Source organism: Pseudophryne corroboree, chromosome 12, assembly GCF_028390025.1.
Source record: "Pseudophryne corroboree isolate aPseCor3 chromosome 12, aPseCor3.hap2, whole genome shotgun sequence".
Taxonomy (NCBI): domain Eukaryota; kingdom Metazoa; phylum Chordata; class Amphibia; order Anura; family Myobatrachidae; genus Pseudophryne; species Pseudophryne corroboree.
In genome coordinates, this window is record NC_086455.1 from 172,561,384 (window position 1) to 172,586,295 (window position 24,912).

Below are 24,912 nucleotides of genomic sequence, written 5' to 3' on the forward strand. Positions count from 1 at the left end.
ACTTCTGCAAAGACCAAGTATATATGCAATGTTTGAATCCTACCAATAATCGTCAGAGATGGGGAGAGAGAAAAAGAAACATTTCACAGATACATTTACAACGTTTCACCCGGTCATTCCTGTGTCTTCAGGGAATGACCTCCCAATTTATTAACTATAACCTCAGGCTTACCATCAGTCCTAATGATCACCTTTCCTGACTGCACATTATGGGTGTGGGCCAAAATTTTTCCTATATGATCCCTGATTATAATTTTGTGTGTTATAACTTTGCTCATTTCTTGGTCTAGGGGGTCTAACTTTATGTGGGTTATTACAGTTGAACAAATCCTTGGCTTTCTCCATGTGCTAGGGGCCTGGGGTTCCGGTCGACTTGATGCCTCCTCTAGTGCTTGGATGTTCAGTGCCATTAACCGCTCTCCCTGCGCTTCCCTGGTTCTTTGGATATTTCGGTCATGCTCGATAGCGGACTCTCTTAATGCAGCGACCGAGATACCTCTCCAATGAGGTATCGAGGTTTGTACCCTAATTTTTAGTGTGTCTTTTAAGTTGTTCATTAATACAGACACAGCTACCTCTCTGTGGTGTACATTAGTGTCAATGTCATCTATACCCGTGTACCTAGCCATATCCTGCAGAGCCCGGTGAAAATACTCTGATGCGGATTCACCTTCTTTTTGTTTTATTGTAAAGATTTTATTCCACTTTACTACTGTAGGAAAATATTCTTTCAACTGTAGATTAATTCTTTTTACATTATCTTGGTTATACTCGTCTGTTAGTGGCACTTCCTCATCTAGTTTACAATCAGCGATAAATTTCAATGAATCAACATCGGGGGGTAAACATGTCCTCAAAACTGTCCTCCAATCTTTGTTATTTGGCTCTGCAGTATGTCCTAGCACTCTAATGTATTTCTGACAAGCAACTAAGTCTTTCCTGGGATCAGGAAATTCAGACAGAATTGTTCTTAATTCTGTCCGGGAAAAGGGGCAGTACATGGCGATGTTCCTGACGGGAGTGACTCCTGAAGAGTCAGTTTTCCCATTTGGTACTGCAATTACCCTGACAGGATTAAGTCCAGTAACGTCATTCTGAATTGATTCTACGATATAAGGTACATTTGTTTGTGCGTGATGTATAATACCATACGTACCTGTAGACACGACCTCACCTGACCCTCCGTTAGGGGGTTTGATTACAGTCTTTACCGATTTGGTCGCGTCCACCTGGATGTCTTGTGTGATGGCTTCTGGAAAAGGCTCCGACATTGTGCTGGGCTCACTTTCTTGTTGTTGTTCCTGAGGAAAGTTTAACATGGGGTGCGACTTGCATGGGTTAATAGTTGTACATTCAACAGTATTACAATTATCATTGTTACATTTATTACACTTATTCTTATCATCTATACTACAGTTGCTAAGAGTGTTTTTATTGTTCACCCTTGTGCTTTTCTCCGCAACCACAATCCTCTCCATTGCCATGTCTCTTCTCTCAAGATGAAAGTTAGGTGTGTAAGTTACATTTCTTTGCATGTCACTTTCCTGTTGCCATAACTGCAAACAATCATAATGTTTAACTCGTTGTTTCCAGAATTTTATGAGACAGATCCTCCGCCTTAAATTATGCAACACCTCTGTGTCAAAACTACCTATCCCGGGAAATGGTGCCTTATCCCCCGCAGTCATTCGTGTCCATTCATCACAAAAGGTCTCAGTGTGGGGACCATATTTCCCCCACATTACTAACCGAGCAGACCCTCGGGGTCTGCAAGCCTCTGGAGTCTGAATCCTGACTGCTGAACGTCTCTGTGTTGTGCACTTGGCTGCCATTGTGGACCTTACACAGAAAAACTTCCTAAAATGCACCAAACACAGAAATTTACGTTGGAAATCCTTAAAGCTCTTCCACTGAACTTCTTCTGCTCCGAGTATCTCCGGTCCGCCTTCTAGCAGACACGTGTAGCCGTTGCAGGCCCTATCTCTAGAGATTTTCCTGAGAAAATTCCCTTCCTTTTTCTTTACACAAATCACGCTTGCATGTGCTCCCTACAACACGTATGAGGGCAAGATTTACGCATGGATATACGACCTCATATCACGTTGCGTTATTGGTCACACATACAACCGTGCGGTCCAATCGTACCACTTATAGACACTTGTTGCCCATAAATGGTAGGATCATTGGAGTCTCCCTACTGTGCTCCAAAACAGCCAGAGCGTAATACAACGAAAACTTTATCACACTCTGTTGCACGTTTTCACTCAGACCGTGCTCATCACGTTCCACCAAAGATCACACAGATCACAAAGTCCACAAAGCGGAATTCAATACCGTTTTATCACATAGATCACAAAGTCCACAAAGCGGGATTCAATACACTCATACCGTTTTCAACCCACTATCATTCTTATAGTTTTCTGATCAGAAAAATCATTTCCCGTAGTCTGATAGCTCTCCCCAGAGGCGTTACAGTAAAGTAAGGTATTTAAACTAAGTTTTGGAAAAAACTGAAATCAATTTGTGCTATTTATCGCCTTGCGTTATTTACTGCGTTGCGCTATTTATCGCCTTGCATTATTTACCGCGTTGCGCTATTTATCTCCTTTTAAAAATAACACTTGTGGTTTGAGTTACGTGGGCGTACCCGTACGCTCCGTTGCGTAATATACGCTGCGTGCGTCGGCCCTTGGATTGCGTACACAAGTCTCAGTCCTTTGTTAGAGACACGTGTACGCAAAGCAAAGATCCACCGTAACACAACTTATACGTTTATCAATGTAGATGATCCTCGATCATCTACCGCGCACCACACTGACCTCCTTGTCTCTCAGGCACAGCTGTGTTTGTCTATACTTTAACTATATTACCTTTACTCAAACTATTGAAATAGCGGCAAATCTCTCTCAGCACGTTTATCAATTATAAAAAGGCAAACAGAAGAGTGATATACGAAAATACACAAATGAAAAAGAAATGCAGATATATATGTGCGTGCGTGTGTACGCAAGACAGAAAAATAAACAGTTTTAAAAGAGACTATCGTTTTGTTCTTACCTCCGGTCCCGGATTCCTTCAGCACCCTTTACTAAGAGAAGCAGACGCTTATCCCGACAGCACTACGAGGAATATAACCTCCCGCCCTTTGCTGATGGATAATGTCTGCTGTATCTACCTAGTGCAGATATGTGAAGGACGGGCGAGCCGCCAATTGATAAAGCTGAATATTTATCGTATATAAAACCCTTTGTGAGGTCTAAGAACACTGTACGCTATTTACGTATGAAGTACCGTAAGGGTACGCTCGCTGCGTAACAATCGCTTAGCCGTAGTCGAGACGCTCAAGCGTCACGTTCGCTCACGGCCAAGAGATCACAGGCAGGCACGCTATTGGCTGCTGACTAACGTAATGGTTCACTATAGCGTAACGGACGCTGTATCGGGAGCGGGCTGCTCGAGCGATACAGACGCTCACGAGAATACGCTGTTGGTATCGGGCACACTTATAGGTGAGCGACTACCGTAATGCTACGCTATCAGCGTAGCGGACGCTCGAGACCACGAGGAGATCACGAGCGGCGCTGACGCTCACAATGTTAAACCTTTATATCTAAACCATAAACAATGAAATATGCTGTAAAACCTTTGTGTAGAGATAGGGTGTAGATGCAACCTTGTGTAACCTGATTAACTTAAAAGCTGTTTGAGCGTCACCGACGCTCTGAGAATACTAGACACTATAAGAAATACACAGATACCTGGGCTTAGGGTCCAACGCCTAATATATATATATTTTGAATGATATACTTGCAAAAGAATTAATACAAATACAAATCATACACTACAATATAACATAGACTACCTAACCAGATAACTACACAGGAAATACAATACAATTACTATCTAAGGGAAAATAAGAGAGAAAGAGAGAGAGAGAGAGAGAGAGAGAGAGATTGGCCCACAATAACAAGAAGATCAATATAGTTGCGGAGAAACACTTACGCACAAGGGGAAACGATCGCATGCGCCTCGATATCCAGCTCCCGATTATCAGCAATGAGAACCGTTGAAGAGAGTGAACTGGATATGGTCGGCCTGCCTATTTATGCCCCACACACAATGCAATTCAATGGTCCCTACAATCTCATTGTTCATTGGACACAGGAATTCGGCTTCGCATTATAACAAAAGGTCATAGGTTGATTCATACAGGTGGGCTGTGACTGCTTCCAACTGTTCAGGTGGGTGGGATACTGGGTTTCCCGCCGCATGACTAAATAAGAACAAATAATAGTAAATGGACATAAACTTCTTATGTCCATAACTATTCGCACGAGCGATTAATCCGCTCCAAACCAACACCGGAATATTGCTATTTAAATACTCTTCCGATGGGTACCAAACACCACTGTATTACTCCTGTCTGACCCTTCGTACAATACAAAGAGGGATCTCTCTGTTCAGGAACATGCTATGTTAACTAAACTTTCAGAATCTATCAAAGGGACCATGATCTACAAAATACATTATATAGTGAAAATATGTAACGATTGAGTCGCACGCTACGATCACATAAACTCTACCGTAAATACGCATACCGTGCGCCTGCGGGTGCCCGCGACTGTGAGTATGCGCACGTACGGGAGAGCGCACGCATGCGCAGTACGGACCTGTGTGAGGTGCAAATATGGTAGTGTGCATAGAGATATTTTTCTGACTTTGACAGAACGTCGGGTCACGGAGGTAAGTGACCACATATTGTAAGCCATTACTTTATTTTTACCCTTTGCAGGGTGGCTTCCTATTGAACTATGTGTACCAGCAGGCGTTTCCCAATACATCACCCCGATAACGCATTCCTTATTGAAGTATAATAAATTATCCCCAGTATCACATCTTATATCGGAGCTTGGTAAATATGAGCCTTTGTAAAAAGCGCATGTGATATGGTCGTCCAATATGACACAGCAGACCAGCCTTCGCGTTCTCTCGCATCGCGGCGTGCAGGAATTACTTTGCATGGAATAGATTGGGGATCAGTCACTGTTGCAGGAAGACAAGGGTCAGAATGCTGCAAATAGTATCGCGTCCTGTAACCGAGCTTCGTACATACGCAATGACGAAATCTCTGGGCTATAGAGGTGTCCATGGAATACTGGACTAATAACAATAATAATAATAATAATAATAATAATTCCTGACCATTCACAATAATTACTGCCATCTAATCCTTCTGGATTTGCAAATAATGAATGTCTTGAAAATACGGAGAAGAGCAGATTCTACTGTAGGTGCAACACTGTGGGCTTAATTCAGACCTGATCGCTCCTCTGCGAATATGCAGACATCTGCGATCGGATAGTCGCCGCCCACACAGAGTGAAAATCTGCCCCGTGCAAGTCTGCGTACGCTGTGCGAAAAGCTTTGCAAACGCCGGTTAGCTGCAAATCCGTTCGCAACTCACTCACCATCTAATGATTTTCCAGTCTGTGCGTAGCCCAGGACGTACTCCTACAGTGCGATACAAACCGGCTGATCGGGCCAGAGCTGACATCACACACCCGCCCTGACAACGCCTGGGAACGCCTGCGTTTTTCCTGACACTCCCAGAAAATGGCCAGTTACCACCCCCAAACGCCCACTTCCTGTCAATCAACTTATGTATGCCTAACAATAAAAAAAAATTGTTGGATTTGTTCGCAGTTTGGCCCCGCGCGTGCGCACTACGATCCGTACACATGTGCAGTTGATCGATAATTATCGATTATAATTGTCTGCCTTGCGAATTCGCACAACAGCGTCTGAATCGGGCTCTGTGTACGGTGTGTGCGGACTTTCTCCTTAGCCAGTCAGGAAGCTCTCTGGTGGTCAGGTGATGGAAGAGAGGGGAGATGTGTCGGGGTTTAACCGGAATGTCAATGAATAAACGTATCTCATTGTTGGGTGGATTGCGCCTGTAAATTGTGGACACAGAATAAATCTCATTGCCAATTATTTCTTAAAACTCTACAGGACTCATTTGACTTTGTTTCGCCTCTATGATGGTGGACAGTGGTTAAAGCAGAGCGGATTCCTGTTGCTGCTGTTTATTATGTGTTGCTGACTCCAGGATAATGATACGTCTGTGTGTTACATCTTCTCCTAGACGCGATGATTTGCCCCCATCGCTCGTCTTGTGCACTGATCAGATTTCTCTCCTCTTCCACAGCAAACTGGGCCTATCAGCGCAACCCTGGTGATGACGCGACCAATCAAAGGGCCCCGTGACCTGGTCCTTGACCTGGAAATGATATCGGTGAACACTGTGGTGAACTTCCGAGGCAGCTCCATCATCCGGTTGAGGATATTTGTGTCTCCGTATTCATTCTGAGCCAGCGCTGCGCTAGTGTGACCGGAATCCTCCCCTTTCCTGATGCGCAGCTTCCTGAGAGATGGACCAGAAGATGGAAGTCTACCTGTAGATACAACTCCCATAAAAAAGGCATATTAAAGAATAGCAGGAACCAAATCCCCCCTCCCCCTCCCCCCCATATATTTAATGATCACTTAATTATTCACTGGAAGCCAAATTACAGGATAAGGAGCATTTTCATTTAGTTTATTTTTAGTGGGTGCGGAGTCTTCATGTAAAACGTATTGACGCAGCTTCCACCTGCTGTGATGATGATGATGACCTCTGTGTGTGCGCTGCTCGCAAATATGCCGATGGATATTCCAAGCGTATTATGGTTCGTGGACGCACACCGGCAGATAATCATTCAGAACAGCCAGGAAATCGTTATCTTGTGATTTGATTTCCCGGCATGTTCCATCGGTCAGTCCATCGTCCTGCAGATATCATTAACGCTCGCCAATGCGTGGCAATCGCCGGTGGTCTGGGAACCAGTCTCCCGCTGAAATCTCATTTGATTTGTCCAGTTCTCTCCGCGGATGTACTGAGATAGGCGATTTCTCACCACCGATTGCTGGCGCTGTAAAATCGTTTCAATCACTCAACGTATAGAGGGGGAAATTCCAAGTTGATCGCAGCAGGATTTTTGTTAGCAGTTGGGCAAAACCATGTGCACTCCAGGGGGGGCAGATGTAACATGTGCAGAGAGAGTTAGATTTGGGTGGGGCATTTTGTTTCTGTGCAGGGTAAATATTGGCTGCTTTATTTTTACACTGCAAATTAGATTGCAGATTGAACACACCACACCCAAATCTAACTCTCTCTGCACATGTTATATCTGCCCCCCCCCTCCCCCCCTGCACTGCACATGGTTTTGCCCAACTGCTAACAAAAATCCTGCTGCGATCAACTTGGAATTACCCCCAGAGTCAGTGGATCACTCAGACCATCGTATCATCTGTGAGATTGTGGGTTTATGACCAGCGTAGCGTCACCTTCCGGTCGTGAGACAGCGTTACCCATATCAGTGGCAAGGTCAGGGCTGTAACTAGGGTGGGCGGCAGTGTCGCTGCCCCTTGGTCCCTGCCTCTGGCTGCAGCCCCCTGGAGCATCCCCTTCCGCATTCTGAGGATGCACCAGGCAGTTCTGTGCTTAGCGGCGCTGGTGGCCCCACCCCTTCCGCATGAGGTCATGATGTCAGCTCAGGACAATTTAGCACAATGTGGAAGTTTTGACAGTGGACAAAGGGGCTTCTGCAATGACGGCATTCACGTAGTTGAATGATGGTTTGCTACTGCGCATGTGTAATAAATGTTAAAAACCCACTCGGCGCCTGCGTTACACAGAGTGCACACACAATGCTGCTGCAGCGCTGGAGGTGCGCGGTATCAGAAATGTGGTGGAAAAGTGGCGGCCAATCCTAGGCGGAGACTAAGAGGTGGATAGTAGTGCACGCATTAATGGACCAACCGGCGGGCGTGTTACGGGAGTGTTGCAGCACGTCAGAGCAAGCGGCTGCGTTCCCAGACACACAGCGGCAGGGATAGGTGGCCGTGGTCAGAGGGGGATTCTGCACCTGCCACCGTTGCAGATGGTCGCCCACTGCTGCGTGCGTCTCAGAATCACATTATTATACTGTTTCCCATGATCATACAGTGAGGGTGGATATTACAGGTCTATATTCCGTGTGACACGCAGTGACGCCATACAGCTCCCCTTTTATGTCACAATTATCCTTTTCCCGTCCGCAGCGACTCCCCTCATATACCAATTAATGGCTTGTGACCCCACGATAAAACAGGAATTCTACAGATGATCTGAACTGTTCGGAGTAATTCACCCAGTGGTGGCACTGCCGACCTTATGTCGGCCATGCATTATACAGAATCAGCTTTATTGGACAGGTATACTTGCGTATAATAGGAATATGTCTTCGGTTTGCTATACAACAGCCAAGTAGGTAACAGATAAGCAGGTGGGGCGGGGGGAGTACAGTCATACAGATAGGTATACCGTAGGGACACAAGTTAGTTACATGGACATCTAGTCAATGTTCAGGAGTTCAGCAGGTGGACCACTCGGGGAAAGAAACTTTTGAGGCTTCTGGTGGACCTGGCGGGGACGTCCCTGTAACGCCTGCCTGAAGGAAGCAAGTTAAACATGCTGTGGCCGTGGTGTAGCTGGTCCTTTACTATCTTCATTGCCCGCTTTTGAGCTCTGGACAGGTACAGGTCCTGGACTGAGGGAAGGTCGGCCCGATGATCTTCTCTGCGGTTCTCACCACCTTTTGGAGCCTGCATCTGTCCCTCGCGCTGGTGGAGCCTTACCATACCAGTATGGAGAAGCACAGTACCGACTCCACAATCGCGGAGTAGAAGAGGAGCAGAAGCTTCTGTGGGATGTTGAACTTCCTTAGTTGCCTGAGGAAGAACAACCTCTGCTGCGCTTTCCTCACAGTGGCGTCAGCGTTGGACCCCCATTTAAGGTCCCGGGAGACTGTGGTCCCCAGGAACTTGAAGGAGTCCACTAGCTATACCACACTATCAGCAATCGTTAGCGGAGGTGCACTAGCTGACGTCTTCCTGAAGTCTACTATCATCTCCACAGTTTTGAGGGGGTTGAGCTCAAAGTTGTTGTGGCTGCACCACTGGGCCAACCGGTCTACTTCCCATCTATAGGCCCCTGTACTAATGGACCGCACTTGCGAGGTGAACTCCCCCGCTTTCACCACCTGTGTCCTATCTGTCAGGAAGTCTACTATCCAGGAACAGGTAGCTTCTGGGAGCCCTAGGCGAAGTAATTTGGGGTGGAGAATGCTGGGGACGATTGTATTGAATGCCGAGCTGAAATTGACACAGGACCCTCGCATAGGTACCGGGAATGTGTAGGTGCTGTAGAATGTAGTGCAGGCCCAGGTTGACTGCATCCTCGACACACCAATTCAATTGATGGGAGAACGGTAGGGGGTCCAGTTGGGGGCCAGTCATTATTATCCCACAATTATCCGGGTACCGGGCGATCATCACATAGTGTGTGCCAAGTGCTCCAGCAGGTCCGACAGAGCGGATAATCTGTGCATCGCAGTGTAGGCTATCCCTGCCCCAGCAACCAATATTTCCCCTGATCCTTCACAGCGGAGGAAGTGGGAAATGTCTCCTCCCCAGGGGCACAAGCAGATATATACCCTGTCACGTGCCAGATAGATGACTGCTTCCAAATACAGTATATACTATTTGTAACGATTTTAAATAATTGTTTTCAGTAAAGTGAATGGGTCGGACAATGGGGGTCAGTCCGAGTTGTTCGCTCGTTGCCGATTTTCGCTATATTGCGATTAGTTGCTTACTGCGCATGTGCAAGATTCGCAGAGCGCATGCGCTTAGTTATTTTACACAAAAGTTAGGTATTTTACTCACGGCATAACGAGGATTTTTCTTCGTTCTGGTGATCGGAGTGTGATTTACAGGAAGTGGATGTTTCTGGGCGGAAACTGGGCGTGTGCGAAAAAAACGGCGTTTCTGGGAAAAACGCGGGAGTGTCTGAAGAAATGGGGGAGTGTCTGGGCGAACGCTGGGTGTGTTTGTGACGTCAAACCAGGAACGAAACTGACTGAACTGATCGCAATGGCAGAGTAAGTATCGAGCTACTCAGAAACTGCTAAGAAATTACTATTCGCAATTCTGCAAATCTTTCATTCGCAATTCTGCTAAACTAAAATACACTCCCAGAGGGCGGCGGCTTAGCGTGTGCAATGCTGCTAAAAGCAGCTAGCGAGCGAACAACTCGGAATGAGGGCCAATGTACAATAAAACCTTAATCCTAACAAAATGTTGCAGCTTCACATTGTTATACGGAAGAACACAACTAGAAATTCTATATATATATATATACACACACACTACAATATTTATATAACATGGTGACACTGAATGAAGGCATTATATAATGTATGTTATGATACATGAGTAATGTGTATACTGGGATAAGATTCTGTAGATGAGATTGCTATAATTGGATAGCAGTGATGTCATCCATTATTAAGCAGACCATCGTGACATCATTGCAGCAACCGTACGTAATCATGGTTAAATTCCTGTAGAGAAAATAATGTAGATTATAAGATTATTGGGGATTATACTTTCATCCTCTATGCGGTCCTAATACACGTAATGTAAAGTCTTCGTGTGGTGTAACCGTAGGTAACTGTTCCAGCCTTTAAATCCCTGCAGACTCTGACGCATCAGGAAAGGGGGCTTATTTAAGCAATACACTTTTTGTATGTTTTTGTTTATTTGGAAAAATAAAATGGAATTTATTAATGGAAGGTGTTTTTTTTTTATTGGTGAAGAATTTCATTAAAGAAAAAATGTTTTTGGAATATCTGCAGCTAGTAATTCATTTTACATCTCACCCTCTTAAACCGGTAGAATCCATTTAATCTATTGTGGTGATGCATTTGGTTTTGGCTTTTAGATTGCGATTTTAAATCTACGAGCTAAATCGCTGAAATCATTCGTTGCCTGCCCTGGACTGTAGAGAAACACCTCCCTACTCCCCTCATTCCACACCACACCGAGCTGCACTAGCGTGCGCAGCACATTTTATTAGGGGGTGCACTGTCCGAGGGGTGTGTCTAACACCGCCTTTTGGGCGTGTCTAGCACCATCTATTGATGGTCAACGCATATAAAATATCCACCCTTGTACCAATCCTAATAAAGCAGATACATTGTCAGATGTTGTGATGTGCACCAAACAAACACCCCTGATGGCACTCACTGCAATTACGCTGCTCCTCCTCAGCCTGGTCTGGCTCCCCCTCTCTTTCCCCTGCAAGCTGCAGCAGCTTACTTACAAGTCGGTAACTAAACTGACAATGACAGTCGCAGACTAGTTACTGCTGCTGCTGGAAAAAACGGGTGACGTGTCAATGCTGCTGCAGACCGCCTGCCAGTATTGAACTTGTCTTCCTAAGAGGAACGCTGGCTGCATGCTGCTCCTCATCAGTGGCTGGCGTTGGCATAGCATAGAAGGAGAAAGGTGGGCATGTGACGGGTGGGCATGCGAGCAGCATGACGTAATCACAGCACATCAAACTGTTTTTGTACGTGGAGGTAGAGCTGGGAGTTTGAAAGCCAGTGGCAGTGGCACCCTTGATTAACCCAGGCATCCGGTCAGTAATGCAGTCCTGACAGGGTGCAGCGCAGAGGGGCCAGTAATCTGCCTGCTCGGTGATTGCTGCATCAGGCATGCGAGATCGGGGTGCCAGACATTAGGAGGTGCCTGTGCGCACCAGGCACCCCCCCCTGCGCACACCTATGCCGAGCTGCCTGCTAGCTAGCGGACCCTGGCTCCGGTGAACAGCCATCTGCACCGCAAGTTTTGAAATACATATGGAATAAGAAGTAGGAGACTGATATGCTTTGAGACAAGTCACAATTTGGTACGCAATTTCATTATTTGCGTGATTAATTTCTCTGGAGAGAACTGCTACACCATAGGCGCTTGTTCTTCTTCCCCCTTTTTTGCATATAAATATTTCCTATATAATAGCCCAAATCTGTGATTCTGTGCCTGGGCCTCTAATGCTGGGCGTAGCTAGGAGCTCTCATTGGGTTAGTGGCAGGTCTATCACACCCAGTCCACAGCTGATTGGGCGAGGTTACATCCAATGGGAGGCTCTGCCATTTGGCTGCTGTGTTTTCACAGAGTAGGATTAGCAATGGGGCTGATGGAGCTGCAGCTTCAGCCCCACACCCCAAAATAGGCCCACTGCATCTGCAGCAACACACCCTCCAACAATTTACACACAAAAAAAAGATACAAATTTGAAAAGAGGGCGTGGCCACTGGTACAGCGGCGTGGCCACGCCCCTTTTCCGATACTTTCAATGGAAGCTTGGAGAGTCAAAAATCGGTACAGACCATAAAAAAAAGGTCTTGTACCTGCCAAAAAGGTGCAGCTGGAGGGTATGCCACTGCCTCTGCAGCAAGTCTCTGCGCTGTACATAGGGGGGAAAAATCCTTTTACTGCAGCGTCCTATGTCCTGCTGCCAGTCCACCTGCCCCCTCCCGCATCAACAATCCCCACTCCCTAGCCGCGCTGCAGGTGGAACAAAAGCTGCTGCGGCCATCGGCATAGATGTGTATGAAAGCGGCGCAGCGGAAGGCTTTCATAGCCCTCCCTGCGCCGCATACTCTCTGAGCCCCGGAGCCTCCTCTGCGCGTGATGTCACATAAGTGCCTCCCAGCCACAGCCGCGCCCAGATCCCCAGAGGCCCTGACTCCGCAACACAGCACCTGGGCTGCCGGCCTGGAAGCCCCGAGATGGCTAATGTAACGGATAGAGTGGGTGATATCGCGGAGGGTAATGTCTGGACGCTGAATCAATGTAAAAGGTGACAGTGCAGTGCAGTGGGTGTGCTGTGTCACTGACACTGCACAGCACTCTCACCTTTTACATTGATTCAGCGAGTCACTCAGTTCTGCCAGACAGTCACTATTGTTAGCGCCGGTGTCCCAACGCGCCGCATTACAGGGACGTAGACGCACTAAACAAACTACAGCTCCCAGCAGCCCTTAGCGCCGAAGCATTCCGGCCCTTAGGGCTGCTGGGAGCTGTAGTTTATTGAGTGCATCTTCTTCCCTGTAATGCGGCGCATTGGGACACCGGCGCTAACAATAGTGACTGGCTGCTGTGCGAGTCTCCGGGAGAGCCACTGCCAAAGGGAGGACAGCAGCTTAGCTGCTTCCATGAGGAGAAGCATTACCCGCCACTCCCCCACTCACAGTGCCTCCGGGCCCCATCCACGGCACCCCCACACACCCCCCTCAAGCACCTGCGGTAGCCCCGGACCCCCTCCCCCACTCGCAGCAACCCCGCACCCACCCCTCCTGCCGCACCATCGCATCCACCCTTCCCCCACCCGCGGCACCACCGCACCAGCCCCTCCCCCACCTGTGGCACCACCGCAACCGCCCCTCCCCCTCCCGCGGCACCCCCGGATCTCATCCGCGTCTTCCCCGCACCCGCCACTCCCCCAACCAAAGCACCTACTAGGTGATTAATCAGGCCCTGCGTGCGCTGTTCACGCCGTTGCAAGGGGCTTCGACCCCTTAACCATCGCACACCCTTTGTCCATGCAATATTTAACCACTCACACAATTATGACTGGAGGTAATACTCCATATAATACTAATACTGCACGCCGCAAGGGTGTGCAAGGGTTAAGGGGGGTGTAGCCCCATACGACCATGTGAAGAGCGCCCGTAGGGCGCGATGAATCACCTAGTCATTGTATATTTGCAGGGGTTAACCACAAATATTCGGTATCCCCTGAATGTATCACAGAGGGACAGCAGCAGGTATCTCCGATACCCGCTACCATCCCTCCGCTCCCGCGGCAGCCGGACCCTCTGCTGGAAATGGTCTGTTCGCATGTGCGGTCAGCAGTACCGCGCACACCCTCCGGCAGCCCTCACAGCGCATCGCAGGGACGGGCTACTTTTGTTGCCCCTGTGGTTGCTGGATAATACATTTGCCCAAAGTAATCGCATATTGCAATGCGATACTGACCACTAATATCGCGCCCAGATTGCACTGACTAAACCTCAAACAGAATCCTGGATTTCGTGGATCCTTAATCTATGCAAGTAGCGATGCGTGTGAGACGCCAACATGGAGGACATAACGCTTCATCTACTGTTACTGACGTTCTACACTGGAATCATTGTCATTTCTATGATATCCAGATAAGTTTTCCAATTAACATATTTAATTCAGGCGCTTTTTTCTATTTTACTACATTTCCGTGCTGCTAATTCACTATTATTACTGATCACTTTGCTGGTGCAGGATTCAAAAAGTGAAGGAAAATCTGCTGTGTATAATATCCCAATATAACGTTATTACGCACCGGATAAGTCATTACCGGTTAAGGACACGGCTTATAGCAATATTGCTCCCAGAGGTCCCAAAACTGAGACAGATGTGACAACGGGTCAGAGTGGATTATACAGAGGACCATGGGGGTAATTCCAAGTTTATCGCAGCAGGAAATTTTTTAGCAGTTGGGTAAAACCATGTGCACTGCTGGTGGGGCAGATGTAACATGTGCAGAGAGAGTTAGATTTGGGTGGGTTATATTGTTTCTGTGCAGGGTAAATACTGGCTGCTTTATTTTTACACTGCAAATTAGATTGCAGATTGAACACACCCCACCCAAATCTAACTCTCTCTGCACATGTTATATCTGCCTCCCCTGCAGTGCACATGGTTTTGCCCAATTGCTAACAGAATTCCTGCTGCGATCAACTTGGAATTACCCCCAATGTGCAGAAAGAATGAGAATGAGATTCCAGCATCTGTGGGGGTCTCACAGCGGAGAACGCACTGAACGCTATAGAGAAGCCGTCACTCCCAGCCATGGGGGTGCATTCCTCCCTGTAGGTATCTGGGATCACTGTCTGTTACTATGTATCATTGCACATGGAGATAATCCCTGATACTACATTCTCTCTGCGGGGGGAACACTCACAATGGACAAGATGTTACCAGACTAATGGACCGGGCCTCACATTGCTGGAGACACGTTGTCACCAGGGTTAGAGGTCACATTGCTGGAGACACGTTGTCACCAGGGTTAGAGGTCACATTGCTGGAGACACGTCACCAGGGTTAGAGGTCACATGGCTGGTAACCGGATTGTGGAGGCTGCGGAGGTGAAGCCATCCATGCGTGTGTACATTGCATTGTATCTCAGGATAGCGGAGAACAATAATCCCCAATCTATAGGGGTCACACATCTTTCTCTGGTCTCCTGAGACACCAGGCTCTATAGGAAACGGATAGTATCAGGAAAAGATTAAAATTATACTGTGCGGCCATTATTCTTATCAAACATAGCGGCAAAACCACGCCTTGTAAATGTCGCCGCTTTAAACAAAAGTACAAGATCATCCGGCATCCAAACGCGGACGCTATTACATATGCCCCTTAGTCAGAGGCATCAGACACTACTGCACATGTCAGTGGTATATACAGCATATATACTAGTTACCAGCCCGTCATAATGACAGAACAACATAACAGTAATGGCAGCGCCGGTGGATGTGCGCGCCTGAATGGAGCAACACTTGCGGGGCGCCATCTAGTGGATGCCGGCGAGCAAAACATTTGCATTCTCCCCGTAGAGGTGAGGAGCAGCGTTAGCCTGTTTTTATATAGGATTAGTTATAATGTTTACCCAAAAAGATCAATATATAAGAAATTTAAGAAACAGCAAAATATAGAACCACTAAGAGCAAACTCCAAACAAACTCTGGGTTGGAGTGGCTGCATAGGATGGGACCCCCTGGGCTGGGGTGGCTGCAGAGTCTGGGACCCCCTTGGGTTGGAGTGGCTAGGGCCCCCTGGCTTGGAATGGCTGAGAACCCCTGAGTTGGAGTGGCTGGGATCCCCCTGGGTTGGAGTGGCTGGGATCCCCCTGGGTTGAAGTGGCTGGGATCCCCCTGGGTTGGAGTGGCTGGGACCCCCTGGGTTGGAGTGGCTGGGAACCTCTAGGTTGGAGTGGCTGGGATCCCCCTGGGTTGGAGTGGCTGGAGTGTCTGCGAACCCCTGAGTTGGAGTGTCTGGTAACCCCTGGGTTGGAGTGGCTGGAGTGTCTGAGAACCCCTGGGTTGGAGGGTCTGGGAACCCCTGGGTTGGAGTGGCTGGGATTCCCCTGAGTTGGAGTGGTTGGGATCCCCCTGGGTTGGAGTGGCTGGGACCCCCTGAGTTGGAGTGGCTGGGAACCCCTAGCTTGGAGTGGGTGGGATCCCCCTGGGTTGGAGTGGCTGTAGTGGCTGTGAATCCCTGGGTTGGAGTGTCTGGGAACCCCTGGGTTGGAGTGGTCAGAGTGGCTGGGATCCCCCTGAGTTGGAGTGGCTGGGATCCCCCTGGGTTCGAGTGGCTGGGATCCCCCTGGGTTGGAGTGGCTGGGATCCCCCTGGGTTGGAGTGGCTGGGAACCCCCAGGTTGTAGTGGCTGGGACCCCCTGGGTTGGAGTGGCTGGGAACCCCTGGGTTGGAGTGGCTGGGATCCCCCTGAGTTGGAGTGGTTGGGATCCCCCTGGGTTGGAGTGGCTGGGACCCCCTGAGTTGGAGTGGCTGGGAACCCCTAGGTTGGAGTGGGTGGGATCCCCCTGGGTTGGAGTGGCTGGAGTGGCTGGGAACCCCTGAGTTGGAGTGTCTGGTAACCCCTGGGTTGGAGTGGCTGGAGTGTCTGAGAACCCCTGGGTTGGAGGGTCTGGGAACCCCTGGGATGGAGTGGCTGGGATCCCCCTGAGTTGGAGTGGTTGGGATCCCCCTGGGTTGGAGTGGCTGGGACCCCCTGAGTTGGAGTGGCTGGGAACCCCTAGGTTGGAGTGGGTGGGATCCCCCTGGGTTGGAGTGGCTGTAGTGGCTGGGAATCCCTGGGTTGGAGTGTCTGGGAACCCCTGGGTTGGAGTGGTCAGAGTGGCTGGGGCCTCCTGGGTTGAAGTGGCTGAGAACCCCTGAATTGGAGTGGCTGGGATCCCCAGTGGTTGGAGTGGCTAGGGCCCCCTGGCTTGGAATGGCTGAGAACCCCTGAGTTGGAGTGGCTGGGATCCCCCTGGGTTGGAGTGGCTGGGATCCCCCTGGGTTGGAGTGGCTGGGATCCCCCTGGGTTGGAGTGGCTGGGAGCCCCTGGGTTGGAGTGGCTGGGAACCCCTAGGTTGGAGTGGCTGGGATCCCCCTGGGTTGGAGTGGCTGGGACCCCCTGGGTTGAAGTGGCTGGGACCCCCTGGGTTGGAGTGGCTGGGAACCACTAGGTTGGAGTGGGTGGGATCCCCCTGGGTTGGAGTGGCTGTAGTGGCTGGGAACCCCTGGGTTAGAGTGTTTGGGAACCCCTGGGTTGAAGTGGTCGGAGTGGCTGGGGCCCCCTGACTTGAAGTGGCTGAGAACCCCTGAATTGGAGTGGCTGGGATCCCCCTGGGTTGGAGTGGCTAGGGCCCCCTGGGTTGGAATGGCTGAGAACCCCTGAGGTTGGAGTGTCTGGGAGCCCCTGGGTTGGAGTGTCTGGGAGCCCCTGGGTTGGAGTGTCTGGGAGCCCCTGGGTTGGAGTGGCTGGGAACCCCTAGGTTGGAGTGGCTGGAGTGGCTGAAGTGGCTGGGAATCCCTGGGTTGGAGTGTCTGGGAACCCATGGGTTGGAGTGGTCAGAGTGGCTGGGGCCCCCTGGGTTGAAGTGGCTGAGAACCCCTGAATTGGAGTGGCTGGGATCCCCAGTGGTTGGAGTGGCTAGGGCCCCCTGGCTTGGAATGGCTGAGAACCCCTGAGTTGGAGTGGCTGGGATCCCCCTGGGTTGGAGTGGCTGGGATCCCCCTGGGTTGGAGTGGCTGGGACCCCCTGGGTTGGAGTGGCTGGGACCCCCTGGGTTGGAGTGGCTGGGACCCCCTGGGTTGGAGTGGCTGGGACCCCCTGGGTTGGAGTGGCTGGGAACCCCTAGGTTGGAGTGGCTGGGATCCCCCTGGGTTGGAGTGGCTGGGACCCCCTGGGTTGGAGTGGCTGGGATCCCCCTGAGCTGGAGTGGTGGGGCTGCTTAGGCGCATCATTATTGTAACACTTAAATCTAAAGCCCCATACACACTAGATGAGAAAGTAACAGAAGGGCCATTCTGAGCGATATCTTTTACTATATCGTCTAGTGTGCACACTCAACGTCATTGATGTTCATCTGAACAGTTCAGATGACGGAGGACCTCGCTAATGAGCTGCAGCAGCATGGCCCCTGCTCCTCCCGCCGTTGCTCCTTCCCCGCCGTCATCGTAAAGTGTGTATGCACTTGCCGATGTCGGCACTCTGCCAGGTCCCCGCACCAGCCAATATCGCCAAGTACACAGTTACACACATTGGCTAGTGTTTACCCGGCTTTTTAGCACTTAAACTATTTACTAATGAAACACTTTAAACACCCTCATTACTACTTCTCACCTACGTAACACTCATAGCACGTAAGCTGCTACTTCTTATTGATGTAACCATTTTTAACACTTCAAATTACACATCTCACAAGCGGGATGCCTTGGAGAGGTTGGTTTGTACTGGCCCAGGAGGTCTCGTGCTCTGGACTTAAACCTTAGAATGACAGGGACCCATCTGATGAGGTCACCTGGTCATGGTTGGTGGGCCTATATTTTGGGCCAAAATTATGGTAAGAATCTCAATTTTACTTGTATAAAGACAGAGTTTATTATAAGTGTTCTGGTTACCAGTGTTCTTAGTGCTCAGAGTATGCACCTGCATTTTCACTTTTACCAGCGAGAGTTCTATCAGGCCATGGTATGAGGTGGCATGATCAGGTGGGGGGGGGGGGGGGGGAAGCATGGTGATTGGAAGATGGCAGCTATTGGCCTATGCCAGTTGTCACCTGGAGGAGACCATGCTGCTCAGCCTATCCACAGGCTGTCCGGACCTCACCGAGTCTAACCACTGACCACGTTGCTGACACTAAGCACCGGGATTGGCGCAGGGGAACGTGGCGTTACTAGAGATGAGCGCCGGAAATTTTTCGGGTTTTGGTTTTGGGTTCGGTTCCGCGGCCGTGTTTTGGGTTCGACCGCGTTTTGGCAAAACCTCACCGAATTTTTTTTGTCGGATTCGGGTGTGTTTTGGATTCGGGTGTTTTTTTCAAAAAACCCTAAAAAACAGCTTAAATCATAGAATTTGGGGGTAATTTTGATCCCAAAGTATTATTAACCTCAAAAAACATAATTTACACTCATTTTCAGCCTATTCTGAACACATCACACCTCACAATATTATTTTTAGTCCTAAAATTTGCACCGAGGTCGCTGTGTGAGTAAGATAAGCGACCCTAGTGGCCGACACAAACACCGGGCCCATCTAGGAGTGGCACTGCAGTGTCACGCAGGATGTCCCTTCCAAAAACCCTCCCCAAACAGCACATGACGCAAAGAAAAAAAGAGGCGCAATGAGGTAGCTGTGTGAGTAAGATTAGCGACCCTAGTGGCCGACACAAACACCGGGCCCATCTAGGAGTGGCACTGCAGTGTCACGCAGGATGTCCCTTCCAAAAAACCCTCCCCAATCAGCACATGATGCAAAGAAAAAGAAAAGAAAAAAGAGGTGCAAGATGGAATTATCCTTGGGCCCTCCCACCCACCCTTATGTTGTATAAACAAAACAGGACATGCACACTTTAACCAACCCATCATTTCAGTGACAGGGTCTGCCACACGACTGTGACTGATATGACGGGTTGGTTTGGACCCCCCCCAAAAAAGAAGCAATTAATCTCTCCTTGCACAAACTGGCTCTACAGAGGCAAGATGTCCACCTCATCTTCACCCTCCGATATATCACCGTGTACATCCCCCTCCTCACAGATTATCAATTCGTCCCCACTGGAATCCACCATCTCAGCTCCCTGTGTACTTTGTGGAGGCAATTGCTGCTGGTGAATGTCTCCGCGGAGGAATTGATTATAATTCATTTTAATGAACATCATCTTCTCCACATTTTCTGGATGTAACCTCGTACGCCGATTGCTGACAAGGTGAGCGGCGGCACTAAACACTCTTTCGGAGTACACACTTGTGGGAGGGCAACTTAGGTAGAATAAAGCCAGTTTGTGCAAGGGCCTCCAAATTGCCTCTTTTTCCTGCCAGTATAAGTACGGACTGTGTGACGTGCCTACTTGGATGCGGTCACTCATATAATCCTCCACCATTCTATCAATGTTGAGAGAATCATATGCAGTGACAGTAGACGACATGTCCGTAATCGTTGTCAGGTCCTTCAGTCCGGACCAGATGTCAGCATCAGCAGTCGCTCCAGACTGCCCTGCATCACCGCCAGCGGGTGGGCTCGGAATTCTGAGCCTTTTCCTCGCACCCCCAGTTGCGGGAGAATGTGAAGGAGGAGATGTTGACAGGTCGCGTTCCGCTTGACTTGACAATTTTGTCACCAGCAGGTCTTTCAACCCCAGCAGACCTGTGTCTGCCGGAAAGAGAGATCCAAGGTAGGCTTTAAATCTAGGATCGAGCACGGTGGCCAAAATGTAGTGCTCTGATTTCAACAGATTGACCACCCGTGAATCCTTGTTAACGAATTAAGGGCTGCATCCACAAGTCCCACATGCCTAGCGGAATCGCTCCGTGTTAGCTCCTTCTTCAATGCCTCCAGCTTCTTCTGCAAAAGCCTGATGAGGGGAATGACCTGACTCAGGCTGGCAGTGTCTGAACTGACTTCACGTGTGGCAAGTTCAAAGGGCATCAGAACCTTGCACAACGTTGAAATCATTCTCCACTGCACTTGAGACAGGTGCATTCCATCTCCTATATCGTGCTCAATTGTATAGGCTTGAATGGCCTTTTGCTGCTCCTCCAACCTCTGAAGCATATAGAGGGTTGAATTCCACCTCGTTACCACTTCTTGCTTCAGATGATGGCAGGGCAGGTTCAGTAGTTTTTGGTGGTGCTCCAGTCTTCTGTACGTGGTGCCTGTACGCCGAAAGTGTCCCGCAATTTTTCTGGCCACCGACAGCATCTCTTGCACGCCCCTGTCGTTTTTAAAAAAATTCTGCACCACCAAATTCAAGGTATGTGCAAAACATGGGACGTGCTGGAATTTGCCCATATTTAATGCACACACAATATTGCTGGCGTTGTCCGATGCCACAAATCCACAGGAGAGTCCAATTGGGGTAAGCCATTCCGCGATGATCTTCCTCAGTTGCCGTAAGAGGTTTTCAGCTGTGTGCGTATTCTGGAAAGCGGTGATACAAAGCGTAGCCTGCCTAGGAAAGAGTTGGCGTTTGCGAGATGCTGCTACTGGTGCCGCCGCTGCTGTTCTTGCGGCGGGAGTCCATACATCTACCCAGTGGGCTGTCACAGTCATATAGTCCTGACCCTGCCCTGCTCCACTTGTCCACATGTCCGTGGTTAAGTGGACATTGGGTACAACTGCATTTTTTAGGACACTGGTGAGTCTTTTTCTGACGTCCGTGTACATTCTCGGTATCGCCTGCCTAGAGAAGTGGAACCTAGATGGTATTTGGTAACGGGGGCACACTGCCTCAATAAATTGTCTAGTTCCCTGTGAACTAACGGCGGATACCGGACGCACGTCTAACACCAACATAGTTGTCAAGGACTCAGTTATCCGCTTTGCAGTAGGATGACTGCTGTGATATTTCATCTTCCTCGCAAAGGACTGTTGAACAGTCAATTGCTTACTGGAAGTAGTACAAGTGGGCTTACGACTTCCCCTCTGGGATGACCATCGACTCCCAGCGGCAACAACAGCAGCGCCAGCAGCAGTAGGCGTTACACGCAAGGATGCATCGGAGGAATCCCAGGCAGGAGAGGACTCGTCAGACTTGCCAGTGACATGGCCTGCAGGACTATTGGCATTCCTGGGGAAGGAGGAAATTGACACTGAGGGAGTTGGTGGGGTGGTTTGCGTGAGCTTGGTTACAAGAGGAAGGGATTTACTGGTCAGTGGACTGCTTCCGCTGTCACCCAAAGTTTTTGAACTTGTCACTGACTTATTATGAATGCGCTGCAGGTGACGTATAAGGGAGGATGTTCCGAGGTGGTTAACGTCCTTACCCCTACTTATTACAGCTTGACAAAGGGAACACACGGCTTGACACCTGTTGTCCGCATTTCTGGTGAAATACCTCCACACCGAAGAGCTGATTTTTTTGGTATTTTCACCTGGCATGTCAACGGCCATATTCCTCCCACGGACAACAGGTGTCTCCCCGGGTGCCTGACTTAAACAAACCACCTCACCATCAGAATCCTCCTGGTCAATTTCCTCCCCAGCGCCAGCAACACCCATATCCTCCTCATCCTGGTGTACTTCAACACTGACATCTTCAATCTGACTATCAGGAACTGGACTGCGGGTGCTCCTTCCAGCACTTGCAGGGGGCATGCAAATAGTGGAAGGCGCATGCTCTTCACGTCCAGTGTTGGGAAGGTCAGGCATCGCAAACGACACAATTGGACTCTCCTTGTGGATTTGGGATTTCAAAGAACGCACAGTTCTTTGCGGTGCTTTTGCCAGCTTGAGTCTTTTCAGTTTTCTAGCGAGAGGCTGAGTGCTTCCATCCTCATGTGAAGCTGAACCACTAGCCATGAACATAGGCCAGGGCCTCAGCCGTTCCTTGCCACTCCGTGTGGTAAATGGCATATTGGCAAGTTTACGCTTCTCCTCCGACAATTTTATTTTAGGTTTTGGAGTCCTTTTTTTTCTGATATTTGGTGTTTTGGATTTGACATGCTCTGTACTATGACATTGGGCATCGGCCTTGGCAGACGACGTTGCTGGCATTTCATCGTCTCGGCCATGACTAGTGGCAGCAGCTTCAGCACGAGGTGGAAGTGGATCTTGATCTTTCCCTAATTTTGGAACCTCAACTTTTTTGTTCTCCATATTTTATAGGCAGAACTAAAAGGCACCTCAGGTAAACAATGGAGATGGATGGATTGGATACTAGTATACAATTATGGACGGACTGCCACGGTTAGGTGGTATAAAAAAACCACGGTTAGGTGGTATATATTATAATAATAATACAATTATGGATGGACGGACTGCCTGCCGACTGCCGACACAGAGGTAGCCACAGCCGTGAACTACCGCACTGTACACTGGTTGATAAAGAGATAGTAGTATACTCGTAACAACTAGTATGACACTATGACGACGGTATAAAGAATGAAAAAAAAAACACGGTTAGGTGGTATATATTATAATAATAATACAATTATGGATGGACGGACTGCCTGCCGACTGCCGACACAGAGGTAGCCACAGCCGTGAACTACCGCACTGTACACTGGTTGATAAAGAGATAGTAGTATACTCGTAACAACTAGTATGACACTATGACGACGGTATAAAGAATGAAAAAAAAACCACGGTTAGGTGGTATATATTATAATAATAATACAATTATGGATGGACGGACTGCCTGCCGACTGCCGACACAGAGGTAGCCACAGCCGTGAACTACCGCACTGTACACTGGTTGATAAAGAGATAGTAGTATACTCGTAACAACTAGTATGACACTATGACGACGGTATAAAGAATGAAAAAAAAACCACGGTTAGGTGGTATATATTATAATAATAATACAATTATGGATGGACGGACTGCCTGCCGACTGCCGACACAGAGGTAGCCACAGCCGTGAACTACCGCACTGTACACTGGTTGATAAAGAGATAGTAGTATACTCGTAACAACTAGTATGACACTATGACGACGGTATAAAGAAAGAAAAAAAAATACCACAGTTAGGTGGTATATATTATAATAATAATACAATTATGGATGGACGGACTGCCTGCCGACTGCCGACACAGAGGTAGCCACAGCCGTGAACTACCGCACTGTACACTGGTTGATAAAGAGATAGTAGTATACTCGTAACAACTAGTATGACACTATGACGACGGTATAAAGAATGAAAAAAAAACCACGGTTAGGTGGTATATATTATAATAATAATACAATTATGGATGGACGGACTGCCTGCCGACTGCCGACACAGAGGTAGCCACAGCCGTGAACTACCGCACTGTACACTGGTTGATAAAGAGATAGTAGTATACTCGTAACAACTAGTATGACACTATGACGACGGTATAAAGAATGAAAAAAAAACCACGGTTAGGTGGTATATATTATAATAATAATACAATTATGGATGGACGGACTGCCTGCCGACTGCCGACACAGAGGTAGCCACAGCCGTGAACTACCGCACTGTACACTGGTTGATAAAGAGATAGTAGTATACTCGTAACAACTAGTATGACACTATGACGACGGTATAAAGAATGGAAAAAAAACCACGGTTAGGTGGTATATATTATAATAATAATACAATTATGGATGGACGGACTGCCTGCCGACTGCCGACACAGAGGTAGCCACAGCCGTGAACTACCGCACTGTACACTGGTTGATAAAGAGATAGTAGTATACTCGTAACAACTAGTATGACACTATGACGGTATAAAGAATGAAAAAAAAACCACGGTTAGGTGGTATATATTATAATAATAATACAATTATGGATGGACGGACTGCCTGCCGACTGCCGACACAGAGGTAGCCACAGCCGTGAACTACCGCACTGTACACTGGTTGATAAAGAGATAGTAGTATACTCGTAACAACTAGTATGACACTATGACGACGGTATAAAGAAAGAAAAAAAAATACCACGGTTAGGTGGTATATATTGTAATACAATTATGGATGGACGGACTGCCTGCCGAGTTCCGACTGCCGACACAGAGGTAGCCACAGCCGTGAACTACCGCACTGTACTGTGTCTGCTGCTAATATAGACTGGTTGATAAAGAGATAGTATACAATACATACAACAATATACTACTATACTGGTGGTCAGGCACTGGTCACCACTAGTCACACTGGCAGTGGCACTCCTGCAGCAAAAGTGTGCACTGTTTAATTTTA

The 24,912-nt window shown here is 48.6% G+C and overlaps 1 protein-coding gene across 2 annotated transcripts in view; it reads left to right on the forward strand.

Moving 5' to 3' along the window:
* Positions 1 to 10,715, forward strand: part of FBLN5 (fibulin 5) — a 79,773-nt gene extending 69,058 nt beyond the window's left edge. For both annotated transcript variants that reach the window (XM_063948578.1, XM_063948579.1), the window contains exon 11: positions 6,209 to 10,715. In XM_063948578.1, coding sequence (XP_063804648.1) covers positions 6,209 to 6,370 — 162 coding nt within the window. In that variant the 3' untranslated portion in view covers positions 6,371 to 10,715. The remainder of the gene's footprint in view (positions 1 to 6,208) is intronic.
* The last annotated feature ends 14,197 nt before the right edge of the window (positions 10,716 to 24,912 follow it).